This window comes from Danio rerio, chromosome 25 (assembly GCF_049306965.1).
Source record: "Danio rerio strain Tuebingen ecotype United States chromosome 25, GRCz12tu, whole genome shotgun sequence".
Lineage (NCBI taxonomy): Eukaryota > Metazoa > Chordata > Actinopteri > Cypriniformes > Danionidae > Danio > Danio rerio.
The window spans coordinates 2,219,165-2,235,000 of record NC_133200.1 but is presented as its reverse complement, the minus strand read 5'-3'; the positions used below and the strand labels follow the sequence as shown (position 1 = coordinate 2,235,000).

The following is a 15,836-nucleotide window of genomic DNA, read 5'->3' as shown; positions in this document are numbered from 1 at the left end:
GTGGGCAGCGCACACTCATCGATATCTGCAGGAAACAACACACGTCACTTCCTGTACCACACACACACACACACACACATCAGGTATCTGAAATCACTGAGTGCACTATTTGCTATTTGAGTGCACTCATTTCGAACAGTGTTGACCCCTTTACCCTTGGTACTTGCCTCTGGCCAGTACCAAGTACTTTGGTCCAGAGTTGCCATGTGTGTCTGTTGTCACCTCTAGAACTGACCTTCACAGGTGATGCCGTCAGCATCGCTCAGCTGGTAACCACGGCGACAGTAGCACTGGTACGAGCCGTAGACGTTCGCGCACTCCTGACTACAGGGGCTGCTCTCACATTCATTCACATCTAGAGGAGGACAGACAGTGAGTGAGAGAATAAATAGGTGAGTGAATGAGTGAATGACCGAATTAATGAATAAGTTAATAAATGAATGAATGAGTAAATAAGTGTGTGAATGAATTAATGAGAAAGAACGAATTGAGTGAAAAGGAGTGAGTGAATTAATAACAGTAAATGAATGAATAAAATAAAGTGAATGAATTAAAGTGAATTAATGACTGTGAATGGGCGAATGAACTAATGAAAGACTGAATGAATAAATTAATGAGGGAATAAATTAGTGAGTGAATAGATTGAGAGTGAATAAATGGGCAAATTGATTAATGAGTGAATGAGTGGGTGAATTAATTAATGAGAGAATGAATTGATGAACAAATTAATGAGTGAGTTAATTAATTTATGAATGAGTGAATAAATAAGTGTGTGAATTGAGTGAGATTCACCCTGTATGAATTAATGAGTGAGTGAATTAATTAATGAGTGAGTGAAAGAATGGATAAATATATTTAAAAGTGAATGAATTAATGAATATATGAGTGAATAAATGCACGTGTGAATTGAGTGAGATTCATCCATTCATACTCATTAATTCACTCTATGAATGAATGAATGTTTGAATGAATCAATGGGAGAGTAAAAGAATGGATGAATGTATTAAGGACTAAGTGAATGAATTAATGAATGAATGAGTGAATAAGTATATGAATTGAGGGACATTCGCCCATTCAGACTCATTAATTTAATGAGTGAGTGAATAAATTAATGAGTGAATGAATTAATAAGTGAGTGAGTGAAAGAATGGATGAATGTATTAATGATTGAGTGAATGAATTAATGAATGAATAAGTAAATAAATAAGTATGGGAATTAATTGAGTGAAATTCGCCCATTCACACAATTAATGAATGAGTGAATAAATTAATGAATGAATAAATAAGTGCGTGAATTGAGTGAGATTCGCCTATCCACACTCATTAATTTACTGTATGAGTTAATGAGTGAGTGAGTGAACTAATCATAGTGAAAGAATGGACAAATGTATTAATAAGTGAGTGAATTAATGAATGAGTGAATAAATAAGTGTATGAATTGACTGAGTAAATGAGTTATTGAGTGAGTGAATGAATGGGTGAATGACCTATTGAGTGAGTGAGTGAATGAATGGGTAAATTAATTGTGTAAATGAATTAATGAGTGAACGAATTGATGAGTGAATGAAAGATGAATGAGGAAGTGAATGAATTGATGAGTGAATGGAAAGTGAATGAATTAATGAGTGAACGAAGTGATGAGTAAATGAAAAGATGAATGATGAAGTGAATGAATTAATGAGTGAATGGAAAGTGAATGAATTAATGAGTGAACGAAGTGATGAGTGAATGAAAAGATGAATGAGGAAGTGAATAAATTAATGAGTGAATGAAAAGGTGAATGGAAAGTGAATGAATTAATGAGTGAACGAATTAATGAGTAAATGAAAGGGTGAATGAGGAAGTGAATGAATTAATGAGTGAATGAGAGGGTGAATGAGGAAGTTAATGAATTAATGAGTAAATGAAAGGGTGAATGAGGAAGTGAATGAATTAATGAGTGAGTGAGTAAGTGAATGAATTAATGAGTAAATGAAAGGGTGAATGAGGAAGTGAATGAATTAATGAGTGAATGAGTAAGTGAATGAATTAATGAGTAAATGAAAGGGTGAATGAGGAAGTGAATGAATTAATGAGTGAATGAAAAGGTGAATGGAAAGTGAATGAATTAATGAGTGAACGAATTAATGAGTAAATGAAAGGGTGAATGAGGAAGTGAATTAATTAATGAGTGAATGAGAGGGTGAATGAGGAAGTTAATGAATTAATGAGTAAATGAAAGGGTGAATGAGGAAGTGAATGAATTAATGAGTGAATGAGGAAGTGAATGAATTAATGAGTAAATGAAAGGGTGAATGAGGAAGTGAATGAATTAATGAGTGAATGAGTAAGTGAATGAATTAATGAGTAAATGAAAGGGTGAATGAGGAAGTGAATGAATTAATGAGTGAATGAGTAAGTAAATGAATTAATGAGTAAATGAAAGGGTGAATGAGGAAGTGAATGAATTAATGAGTGAATGAGTAAGTGAATGAATTAATGAGTGATTGAAAGGGTGAATGAGGGAGTGAATGAATTAATGAGTGAATGGAAGGGTGAATGAGGAAGTGTATGAATTAATGAGTGAGTGAATCATTCAGTATATGAATGCGGATGTTTTCTATACCGTCACAGTTTCTGCCGTCGTCCGCCAGCTTGAATCCAGCGGTGCAGCTGCACTTGTAGGACCCCAGGATGTTTTCACACTTGTGTGCACAGAGACGACCAGGATAATTCCTGCACTCGTTAATGTCTGATGAGCAAGAGAGAGACAGAAAACCATGAGAGTCAACAGGAGACCACTGCTGCATTACAGTCATGTTGGTGAAGTTGTTCAATAAAGGGGTAGTTCACCCTGAAATTACACTTCTGTCATCATTTTAGGACATATTGGTAACTTTTGACAATAAGGTTTTTTAGTATTACTTAATGTTAATTAATAAGTTTACTAACATAAACAAACAATGAGCAATACATTTATCACAGTATTTGTTCATGTTAGTTAATTTTAGCTAATGAATATAAAGTTGTTCATGTTAACTCACGCTGCAGAACTCGTGTTCACAAGCATTAATTTAAATGTTAATGCATTAGTAGATGTCGAACTATGATTAATATTTGCTGCACATTTATCATTTAAAGTGTGACCAACATATTTAAGTGTCTTTCTCCGATTGAATACTAACGAAGATATTTTGAAGAATGTTGAAAACCAGTAACCATTGACTTTAATAGTATTTGTTTTTACTACTATTGAAGTCAGTGGTTACAGGTTGAAGTGAATGAGTGAACGAGTCATCTATTACTACATTTTCATTCATTTACTCATTTATTCATTCCTCCATTCACTTATTCATATGCTAAATCGGTTTTAATCATTTATTTATTCACTCAATAATTCATTCATTCATTTCATTTACTCACTCATGCCTGTAACTATTGACTTCTTTGATGAGTAAATGGATGAATGAATGAATTAAGGAAGTAAATTAATGACTTATTCACTCATTTATTTTAACCTGTAACCATTGACATTTATAGTATGTGTTTTTCCTACTATGGAAGTCAATGGTTAAAGTAAATGAGTGAATGAGTCAATAATTTACTTATTCATTCATTCAGTCATTCATTCATTATTCGTTCATCAATTTACTCATTAATATTTATTCATTTACTTGATAATTTTTTATTTATTCATTTACTCGTTAGTTTATTTACTCATTCAGTTATTCACTTAATAAATCACCAATTCATTTTATTTATTTACTCATTCCTGTAACCATTGACTTCAATAGTATTTGTTTTTTTCTAAAATGGAAGTCAATGGTTACTGGTTAAAGTGAATGAGTCATTAAATTACTTTCTCATTCATTCATTCATTCATTCATTAACTCACTCATTTATTCATTCATCGATTCACCCATTAACATTCCTTCATATACTCATTCATTTATTAAATCATTCATTCATTCACTCATTGTTATTCCCTCAATAATTCCCCAATTCATTTTATTTACTCACTCATTTCTGTAACCATTGACTTCAATAGTATTTGTTTTTTCTAGAATGGAAGTCAATGGTTACTGGTTTAAGTGAATGAGACATTAATTTACTTTCTCATTCATTCATTAAATCACTTATTTATTCATTCATCCATTCACCTATAAACATTCCTTCATATACTCAATCATTTATTAAATCATTCATTCATTCACTCACTCATTCAGTTATTCCCTCAATAATTCACCAATTCACTTTATTTACTCACTCATTCCTGTAACCATTGACTTCAATAGCATTTGTTTATTCTGCTATGGAAGTCAATAGTTAAAGGTTAAATCTTGAAGTGAGCACATGAATTATTCCTGCACGCACTGATGTTTCAGACACTGCTAAGCTCTTATTTGTGACTGTGTTTAACACACCCTCGCAGGATCTGCTGATGCTGTTGAAGATGAAGCCGGTCCTGCACTCGCAGCGGTACGAGCCCACCAGATTAATACAGCCGTGTCCATCGCAGGAGTTATCAGGCCCTGCGCACTCGTCAATATCTGACAACAAAACCACAGGTCAGATCAAACCTCACCACCTCAGATGTACAGTATTTTACATCATCAGACTGTGTGTGTGTGTGTGTGTGTGTGTGTGTTTGCTCACCTACACAGCGAGTGCCCTCAGCGTTCAGATGGTATCCGCGTCCACAAGTGACCGAGTGTCTCTGACAGATGAATGAGCCGACGGTGTTGAAACACATCTGTCCCCCTGGACAGGGCCCGGTCACACTCACACACTCGTTTATATCTGTCACACAGCAGCACCAGTGTTAGAAACAGCATTGATACACTGCACACACATACTTGCCATGGAGCAAGAGTACCCAAACTTTCTCTTATGAAAAGCCAAAAACCAAACTTAAGGACGTGCTCACACTGTGCTATCCGAACCATGCACAGGCGCATTTCCCGGTTCGTTTGAGAAGTGTGAGTGCTCTGAATCGGGCTCAGGCGTGCTTCAGTTGGCCCGGTCGGAAGAGGTGTGCCAGAGCGCGGTTCACTTGGGGTTTGGTGCAGTACGCTTGTAGTGTGAAAGCGCTCCTGAGTCCAAAACTGAAGATGTGACGTGACTGATATGGATTTCTTAATCATTCTCACTGTTCAATGAACACAATCTGTCGTAGTTTATTAAAGACGCACACCCCACACTGCACGACAGCTGCACCTTCAGCACACCTCCTAATACCTGCAGCACCAGGACTTTATGATCATTTATGAGTGTTAAAAGTGGCTGATGTGTTCAGCAAAATATTTGACTGCGTGTCCCCGCATCCCAAACCTCGACGAGGATATAACTAGAGAAATGTCCACTGTGCTGAGTCGAGAGCGCTTCTCTTCTGTTAAACTGAACAGTTGCATTATTGATGACGTAAGCGTGCTCAGGTTTGGAATGCAAACGGCAGTGTGAGTGCAAGCCGTCCAGGTAGAGCGGAGGGCAGGGCAGTGGCATAGGCCCGTTGCATAGGCAGTATAGGCAAATGCTAAGGGCGCTGTATATCCAGGGGGGCGCCAGACATGAGCGCCGTTAAGTTTTCTATATTCATGACACATTCAGTGATGGATGGCAATAACTCAAAAACCTCTTACCCTAAAAAGATCTAGGGCCCTATCATACACCCGGCGCAGTGTGGCGCAAGGCGCGGCGCAATAGTCTTTTGGTAGTTTCAGCTTGGCGCAAGAGTGGTTTTGAGGCGTTGCGCTACGCTGTTTAAATAGCAAATGCATTAGCGCTCATTTGTGCGCTCATAGGCGTTCTGCTCTAAAAAGGGAGGCGTTCTGAGGCGCACAGCTGGCGCGTTGCTATTTTGAGAAACTATAATAGATTTTTCATTAGACCAAAACTAACCCGGTCTAAACTCCAGCGCAGAGTTGCACCTCGCTTACACACTGCTTAATACACACAAGAGAGCAATAGGCAAATATCTTTACATATGAAAAAAATTAATTTTAAGGATAGATATAGAATATAATAGGAATAGATATAGAATATAAATATAAAGAATTAAAATATTACAAAAATAATAATAAGAGTGTGTCTTATTACGTCTTACAGTGTGCTGCATTAATGCATGAGTAAGGCTTGGTTCAAACCAATCAGCGCGCTCTATTGTGCAACTTCATTAATATTCATTACTGTCACAGTGTTTAGACGACAGAGACGCCACGTTGTGTTGGCAAAACTAGCGTGAAGTGTTGCTTTTATAGTTTGCTGCAGTGAAGTTTTGTTTTCATTTTCTCTCAGTGAGAGCGCAGCTGGAGTCACGTGTGGATTAACAGTGTACGCGACGCTCGACAACAATAACTTGCGTGTCTAAGGAGGATTATTGTTTACCTGAGAGCTGTTCTCATCTGCAAACGCTGAGATCCGGATTCGCTTGTAGTCTCCTCTTAATAAAGACGCGACGCTAGTTGGTGTTGATTGTCCTGTCTCTACAGATTTGGTAAGTGAGCGACCAGCGCTCTTTGTTTATTCAGTTTGTTCGTATTGAACTAAGTTAACTATTGCACCGAGTGTAAACATGTTAGCACCACAACCAAACTTTAACCTCGTGTAGGATTTTCACCGCATTTAGTGACCGGAATAACACACGTGGCTTTCTGACACTACCTGCCGTGTGCATCTAAGTTTCCGGGAAATGCAGAGTTTTTTTTTTTCTCATTCGCCGTGCGGTATCAAACATTGCATGAAAAATACACGCTTAGAGCAGCTCCTCAAATTAAATATCTCGTTTGTCGGGAGGGGCACGAATGAAATTCCTGAATGAAAGAGCCAAACTGCAGTTAAAGTCCACCATTTAATAATTTGGCAAATAATTCGACTACAGATGTCCATGTAAACACAGTCACTTCGTCCCCTCTGTGTGTGTGTGTGTGTGTGTTTTGACTCTGAAAGTCAGCGCGCCAAATAGACACTCCCACACCAAGCCTCTTTTCTTCCTCCGACACTCCCCCCTAAACAAAGCTGGACACGCCCACTTTTCTGACTTTTTCCGAAGTAGAGGTGTGAATACACCCTGCTGAAACGAGGGGGTTTCATGGCCCTTTAAGGAACTATTATTATTGCGTCTGTAAGTATAACAGCGTCTGTTGTTGTTATATAGTGTGAGAGCCAATGTATCTATGGCGAGAGCGACCTCTAGAGGTGAAAATCACTGACACAAAGAACACGCTTCTGGAATGACTTTAGTTTTGTTTGTGATTGACTCACCGATGCAGCTGCCCAGAGCGTCCTGAATGAAGCCCGCGGCGCACTGCATTCTGGGACGGCAGCGGAAAGAGCCGGCGGTGTTCTGACACTCCATCTCAGCTGCGCAGTTATGAGTGCCCAGATCACACTCATCAATGTCTGAAAACACAAGTTATCAAGATTACACACTTGTTTTAGAGAGAATTTGGAATTTCGGACTGTAAGTGATCTTTTAGTTTCATGGAAAATAAAGTGTTTCTTCTGTTGCGCTTTATCAACTTGCGTCTGCAGATTTATATTAGCATACATGTTTTATTATAAGCTTTTTTTCTGATAATTGGTATTCTCCTGTTCTGAGACAAAACTCCAAAACCAAATTTAACACTAAACATCCAACGTAGGGCTGCACGATTAATCGTGTTATGATCACAATAAGGATATTTGTGGCCCACGATCAATAATTAAAGAGCCCATATTTTGGGTTTTTGAAAATGCTCTTCCATGTAGTGTGTAACACAGCTGTAAGTGAAGTGAAATATCCAGCTAAGGCTTAAATCTGTAAGAGTACAGTGTTTAAAACTGTTGATTCATCTATAAAAGAGTCGACTCATAGTGCTTCAAACGAGTCGCCTTGATAACGAGTCATTAAGTGTTTCAATATGATGTGACAACAAAAGCAGGTAGTTGCATGCGCAAACCCGGGAGATTTGAAACCTGCGGCCCCGCCCTCTGAAACAGAAAAAGCCACACACACACACACACACGCCGGTCAAATAAAGTCGCAATGTGCAGATGGATATTATTGAGTCTCTACCCAAAGATGAAACTTCAGCATTATAGCCCAGCCTTGAGCAGTTTGAGTGCTTCTGGAAACTACATGCTACAAAGAAGACTTTATCGGCCGTTTGTTAAAGGAAGGATCAGTAAAGAGTACTGATGGACTATGTCAGAACCTGGATCGTTTTTTTCCTCCATTTCTCGGTGTAAGTAACGTTACGTGTGATTAAAGTTGTTGCCTCGTTTACTCTAGCTTGCAAATGTATTTAGTAGTGCTGTCAATCGATTAAAAAAAATTAACTAATTAATCGCACCTTTTTTTTAAAAATTAATCGCGATTAATCGCATTTAAAATACTGAAACTTGTAATTTTGGCTATTTAAATGTAAAAATTAATGTAAACGCAAGACAAAAACTATTTAAATTCAAAATATTATTGTTTATTAGATTTTTTGTTTAACTTGTAACACAGATTTCTTCATGTAAACAACAAAGCCACAATAAACCATCAAGATCCTGGCTTGACAAAACAATCCTTTTCAAAACAATCAATGCCAATAAAGAAAACATTGATTTCCATGTTGGATTCTAAGTGGACTGCAAAAAAATGCCAAAATACAGGAATTGCAGATATGGAAAATGAAAAATTACATTAATAAACTATAGAATACAAACTGTTGCACTCATTGTAAAGTTTTATTGCTGTGAGTTGAGAACATTAACTATAGAGTAGAAACAATTTAGCTTAATCCTTCTTTACATTCATCCAGTTGCTAAGACTAGGAGTATCCCGCAAGTGCACAGAGACTCCCAAATGCCCGCAAATGAATGATAATTTCTTGCAAACCAGTCGTTAAATACATTGCACACCCCTCTCGCCCCTACTCAGATACGTCGCTCACTCCACCCCTGACACCCCTCAACGGGCCTGACAAATACACACACAACGCGCTGCAGACGTTTTGGCCCCAACGGCCTTCCATACTGGAGCGACTCCCCTCAGATTCAACACGCATGATCACGTTCATCAAATTTGCTTAAACTAAGCGTCCTAAAGTATTACTGTATTTCACAAGGATTCTGACACAACAACGCGAAGCATACGCTTTTGTTGCGTTTAATGAGGAAACACGCTAAACTTGGAGGGCTCATGCTGAAAGGCAGAGTAATGCCCTGTCTTTGACAGCTCGCGACTTCACCAGAGACGTTCTGAGTACATTTACATAAGACACCAATACTCCGATTTTAATATGATTAAGATTAAAGGAACCTTTCCTTAAAGGAACACCGAGTCACGAAATGCGGAGGATTTTCTTTCTGTTCGCCATGCGGTATCAACTTACAACAGAAAGTTATAAATAAAACACCCGAAATTGCATGAAACTCTGGATAACTTGTGATGCAACTAATTGTTTTATACTGAAACTTGCCTTCAGAAAGTGCTTCCTTGGTCTTATCCACATTTATTGCATGTTGAACACACGTCCACCACAACAGGAAGTAAAAAAAACCTGCAACTGCCTTAATTTCGTTAATTTTTTTTAACGCGTTAATTATTTAAAATTAATCGCATGCGTTAACGCGTTAATTTTGACAGTGCTAGTATTTAGTTGTGATTTGTTACTTGTAACCGCGTGTACTGTATCAGGTTAACTCGCTATATTCTCATATCACGTGCAAAGCCATGTTAAAAATGCGACGTGTGCCGCTTTGTTTACGGACCTCCGGGGAGGAGGGTTATGTGTGTATGTGTGCGGTGTCCTCCTCCTCTGAGGGGAGTGTGTGTGTGTGTGTGTGTGTGTGTGTGTGTGTGTGTGTGTGTGTGTGTGTGTGTGTGTGTGTGTGTGTGTGTGACCTTTGCACTTGTTGTTGTCTGTAAGCTCGTATCCGGTGCCGCAGCTGATCTCCCTCTGGCAGCGGTAAGAGCCCAGTGTGTTGATGCAGCGTTCACCCGTCACACAGTGATGAGGACCCAACAGACACTCATTGATATCTGACACACACACACACACAGTACACAATTGAACGCATCGAACAAATAAACTAAGCCTTTACAGAATCTATGATTCCATCCAAAGGTGCAAATTTACTTCATGCTCAAAATTCAATTCCAGATGTTTTGTATGTTACTATTCACACTAATTAATTCTCCCTCAAATTAAAATAGATCATAAAATGTTTGGTGAATATTGCACAGTTTCCATCCCATGTGTTCAATAGAGTAAACATCATCCCTTTCTGAAACTCTCACTATAACAATACGCAAGACTTAAGCATTCTGCCTTATTTTACATTAATAATGATTCAGTTTGCTGTGAATTATACATGTGTTGTATATCAATCTAGTATAATTAGTATAGTATAATCTAGTATAATCAAGTAAAATTAATGAAAAATACTTGATAAAAAAAAAAAAGTACCCACAATTTTGGGACGAGTCTTTCGGTAAGGATTTTATTTGCTAAATGTTTCCATTGTAGTTTAGATTTTATTTTTATTTTTTATTTTATTTTATTGCATCTTTTTCTTAACATTTTAACTAATACTCACAAAACACATTGAAACAACCCACAATGTCATTTTTTATACTAAAGAAGACAAAATAATATATATATATATATATATATATATATATATATATATATATATATATGTATATTCATAATTAATCAAATAATTAAAATAAATAGTAGTAACAATTTTTTATTACAAATTATTAAAAATTAATAATAATAATAATGACGATAAGTAAATAAAAAGATAAAATAATAATAAAATAAAAAATGTAGTTTACATGTGTATTTTTTGTGTATTTGTGCACATTTTTAGATTTTTTTATTAAATCATATCCTAAAATATGCATAAAAGAGAGTGATGTGAACCGACCTTCGCAGTGTTTTCCATCAGTTTTCAGCTTGAACCCGTCCAGACAGGAGCAGGTGCCGTTCAGACATCGCTGAGCACAACCTGCAGCTACACACACAGACACACACACACACACACACACACACACACACACATATTGAAAGACTGTGTGTGTTGATAGTGTTAAGGCTGATTTATTCTTCTGCGTCAAACGCACGCGTATGCTACGGCCATGACGCATAGCCCTATGCTGTGGCCATCAGCGTCGCTGACGTGCACCTCTCAAAAATTGTAACTACAATTGTAACGACGCGTAGCACAAGCTCTGTGATTGGTCGGCTTGGTATCGCTGGCGAGTCTGGGCGGGACCGAGAACCGCGCAAATGGTGCAAGCCTGATGGAGCGATTGTTCACAAGTGTGGAGTCCTGTGAAGGAGCTCCGGATGGAAAGTTTTGTTTTGTGTTTACCTCATAGTTAAAGATGTCCGCCGGTTCCTGCCTCAAAATGAGCGAGTTTGAGCCACTTGTACATCCCGGAAGTGTTCAGGAAAACAAAACAGCAGCGAAGAAACTCGACACAGAGGAACATTTACACCTCACTGCCCACAAGCATTTCAGAAGTGTTAATGCAGACCAACAGAGACAGCAGCAGAAGTATAAATGCACAGCTACGCGCGTTGCCTGCGCCGATGGTTACGCCGGTCACTTGACGCAGAAGTATAAACCAGGCTTTATCCAGCGCATCAGCAGCTTCAGTTACCTTTGCACTGATCCTCTGTGTTTTGTGCATCGCCCTTTGAAGGCTGGACTCCTGTAATCGTTACACACACAATTAATACAAAGAAATACTCCCTTCATACGTCTAATAATAAAAATAAGTCTCTTTAATAAACATAATAATAAATCTCCTAATGCTTTCATTTAGAATCGAATGTGAAATGTTTGCACTCTACTTTAAAAATTGAAATAAAAGATACTTAAAACCAAAAATCTTTAATTAATTAATGCATTAAAGTCCACATAAAGCAGAAATTGCTGGAGTTTCTGTTTCAGTGTGATGACCTGTTTCAAACTGATATAGAATACTGAACAGGGGGTGTGTTTTTTTTTAACCCCGCCTCTCATCTTTCTCTCGCACCAAAGTAACAGTTGGAGGGGCGTGGCTAGGCATATTTTGCCCAATCAGAGTCACCAGAGAAAGTTTCAGAGTGGATGCAGATTTTGATTCAAGATTATCAAAACATGCATGCAATAAGTGTTCAACTTTCAAAATAAGCACGGCAAATTCAGATCCCTTGCAGATTTGTACAGATGTGGAGATGTCAGTATATGAGCACTAGAGGGCAGTGGAGCATCTTTAACTCCTCAACTGGAGACTGAAGTTAATAGACTTAATCACTGAATGCAGGGAGACTGACTCACTGTGTTCACATTGACACAGCGCTGAATCAGTTTTATGTGTGTGTGTGTGTCACAGTGTCTGTTCATGTGTATGTATTTGTGTCTTCCTTTTTGTGTGTGTGTGTGTGTGCGCCTGTGTATTTGTATCTTCCTCCGTGTGTATTTGTGTATGTGTGTCTGAGCGTGTGTGTATGCATGAGTCTGACCGTGTGCTGGTTGTTTGTCCACACAGCAGGATCTGGACACCTGCCCGCACTGATAGACCACCGGCAGACTGAGCTCACAGGAGAGACCCTGATCCTGCAGCGCTCGACCCAGCAGACAGCACTCACAGCACATCTGACCCAACAAAAACAACACAACACAGGTGAAACGCACACTAATTACCCTAATTAACCCTTTAAATGTCACTTTAAGCTGTTTTGAAGAATATCAAGTCTAATATTATTTACTGTCATCATGACAAGGAGAAAATCAATCAGTTGTTAGAGATGAGTTATTAACACTATTATGATTAGAAATGTGTTGAAGAAATCTGCTCTCAGTTAAACAGAAATTGGGGGGTAAATTGAATATTTTAAATGCATGAACACTTGACACTGTAGGACTGAAGTGTGCAAGTGCTTCAGAGATTTAGAGAGTTGAAACTCGTCTACAGATCATCTGATACTGGTCTTGATAAATGATTCTCAGCGGATTGAGATGAAGTGATATATAAAGTGAAGAAACACACTCAGGTGAGCATTAAACACTGGATTCAGTGTGTGTAACAGGAACAGACGAGTTGGCTCCTGCTCAGCGTAAACTCTGTGTTTATTTTGATGTTCAGAAGAGCTGCAGATTTATCATCTTCCTGTGAGCGAGCAGACGTGTGCAGACACGAGCACACAGAACTGTACAGCATCCTTTGAGTCAACTTAAACATTTTTTAATATGGAAATCTATGCATAAAACAAAGACATTTATTTTACAGTGCCATTTTGATTTATAAATGTATTTTAACTATATTAATATTTAAAAACACATGTATTTATTAACAATTATATACATTTACCACAGTATTTGTGTGCCATATGCAATTTATGTATATTATTTTGGGCGAGGCAGTGGTAGTGCTGGTGCCTCACAGCAAGAAGGTCGATGGTTCGAACCTCGGCTCAGTTGACGTTTCTATGTGGAGTTTGCATGTTCTCCCTGCATTCTCGTGGGTTTCCTCCAGGTGCTCCGGTTTCCCCCACAGTCCAAAGAAATGCAGTACAGGTGAATTGGGTAGGCTAAATTGTCCGTAGTTTATGAGTGTGTGTGTGGATGTTTCCCAGAGATGGGTTGCAGCTGGAAGGGCATCCGCTGCGTAAAAACTTGCTGGATAAGTTGACGATTCATTCCGCTGTGGCGACCCTGGATTAATAAAGGGACTAAGCCGACAAGAAAATGAATGTATATTATTTTTCAATATTTATCAAGGATCGCCACAGCGTAATGAACCACCAACTATTCCAGCATATGTTTTACACAGTGGATGCCCTTCCAGCTGCAACCCAGTACTGGGAAACACCCATAGACTTTCATGCACACACACTCATACACTACGGCTAATTTAGTTAATCAATTCCCATATAGCGCATGTGTTTGGACTGTGAAGAAAACCGGAGCACCCAGAGGAAACCCACACTAGCGTGGGGAGAACATGCCAACTCCACACAGAAACGCCAACTGACCCAGTCGGAACTCGTATAAGTGACTTTCTTGCTGTGAGGCGACAGTGCTAACCACTGTGCCCCCCTCTTTTTAGAATATTTCAGTGTTAATGCACTACTTACACTATTTCTACTACATAATAGTGTAAAATAGTGCATAAGTATGCCACTTGGGACAAACCTACAGCATTTAGTGGGCGTATATCTGAATAAAAGTGTTTTGAATATTTTAGAAAAAAGGGGCGGGGCTTTATCAAACCATACTTGATATAAACCAAACACTATTGGATAAGGATAAAGGCTATGTATTTTGAAATATGACTAATATTTAAAGTACAATAATAAAGTAATAATTAGCACGGCACGGTGGCTCAGTAGTTAGCACTGTGGCCTCACAGCAAGAAGGTGGTAGGTTCGAGTCCTGGCTTGGTTTAGTTGACGTTTCTGTGTGGATCTCCGGATTTTTGCTGTGAGGTGACAGTGCTAACCACTGAGCCATCGTGCAGCCAATTTTTCAATACATTTTAGGTATTTATTGCAGTATTATGCCAAAATAAATGTTAATATCTGCAATATAATTTATTATGAAATGTAAATGCGATGTAAATGTTTTTTTTTCTCTGCAGACGTTTTATTTTGTCTTCAAACATTATAAAATTTTACAATTTTAATTTTTTTTAATTCAACAGTTAAAATAAATACAATTACACCTCAACCCATTAAATATATTAAAATAAATTTTTTATTTTTTCTTTGACCCAATCATAAGCCATGCACTCATCATATGCGACATTAAAAGGCACCTAGGTTACCCCTTTTTTTCAGATTTAATATAAGTCTTTTGCGTCTCTAGAATGTGTATATAAAGTTTTAGCTCAAAATACCCATCAGATTTTTCATGATACCTTTTACAAGATGCTGTTTCATACTGATTTCCAGCAGGGGGTGGTTTTGTCGTACTGCGCCTTTAAGGCGAGTTTTGCCCGCCTACTGTTTCTATGTGTCTTCCCAGACAGACAGAGCGCGCTTAGCTTAGCACTGTTTTTGCACTCAGATGCGACAGGATACAGGCTAACCTCCAGTGCTGTGTGGATATCTGTTATGCTAATGTACAAAATAAACCTGATTTAACTTCCACAAACCGGGATTGAAGCATCTTCCTTCATAATTGTTCTGACACGCGGCTGTGCTGATGAAGTAAAGCTGAAGTAAAACGCTGTAATTAATTACACACATACTCTGTTTTAAAACACTTTAAACATGTGAAACTTACTCTTAATCACATTTGATGATGATTGCTGATCCTAGCGAACAGAACAGACTTTCATTCCCGGTTGCTTTGCGTATGTCTGCCTGGTCTTGTTGACATATACACGCGACTACCGGAACATGTTAATGCACACAGCTGTCAATCAACTCCTACGTAAAGTTGCGGTCGGTCTGAAAACCGCTCTAATTGGTCCACCGTTTTTATGTTGTTAAATTAAAAAAAGGACTGGGTGTGTTTATATCAACCCAATATGATGGTCTATACCAGGGGTGTCAAACTCGCGGCCCGCGGGCCATTTGCGGCCCTCAGTGCAATATTTTGTGGCCCGCGCCGACCGCTGTACACTGACAGAATCAGCGGAGCGGGGAGAGAGAGCGCTCCCCGCTCCGCTGATTCTATCCGTACACAGCGGTCACTGGCATTCCCCGCCCGCCGTGTAAACAAAGGAGCGGGGATGCCGGTGACGTCACCACGCACCCCGCCCCTTTGTTAGACGCTGTGACGGGCGGGAAGAACCAAGGTAAGCTGTTCCCGCCCCTGCCTGCCACTTAGCTACAGCCTGCATTATATATATTATAGGTAGATACAGACTGGCACAGACTGATGTG

The 15,836-nt window shown here is 38.6% G+C and overlaps 1 protein-coding gene across 3 annotated transcripts in view; it reads right to left on the bottom strand.

The window, feature by feature from the left end:
- Positions 1-15,836, bottom strand: part of fbln1 (fibulin 1) — an 82,107-nt gene that overhangs the window by 52,390 nt on the left and 13,881 nt on the right. For all 3 annotated transcript variants that reach the window (XM_073941678.1, XM_073941680.1, NM_131042.2), the window contains 10 exon segments: positions 12,468-12,600; positions 11,621-11,671; positions 10,882-10,968; positions 9,851-9,988; positions 7,240-7,377; positions 4,636-4,779; positions 4,404-4,529; positions 2,606-2,731; positions 236-355; positions 1-25 (listed from right to left, as the gene is read on the bottom strand). The exon segment at positions 1-25 is cut by the window's left edge and continues 107 nt beyond it. In XM_073941678.1, the coding sequence (XP_073797779.1) occupies positions 1-25; positions 236-355; positions 2,606-2,731; positions 4,404-4,529; positions 4,636-4,779; positions 7,240-7,377; positions 9,851-9,988; positions 10,882-10,968; positions 11,621-11,671; positions 12,468-12,600 (1,088 nt within the window).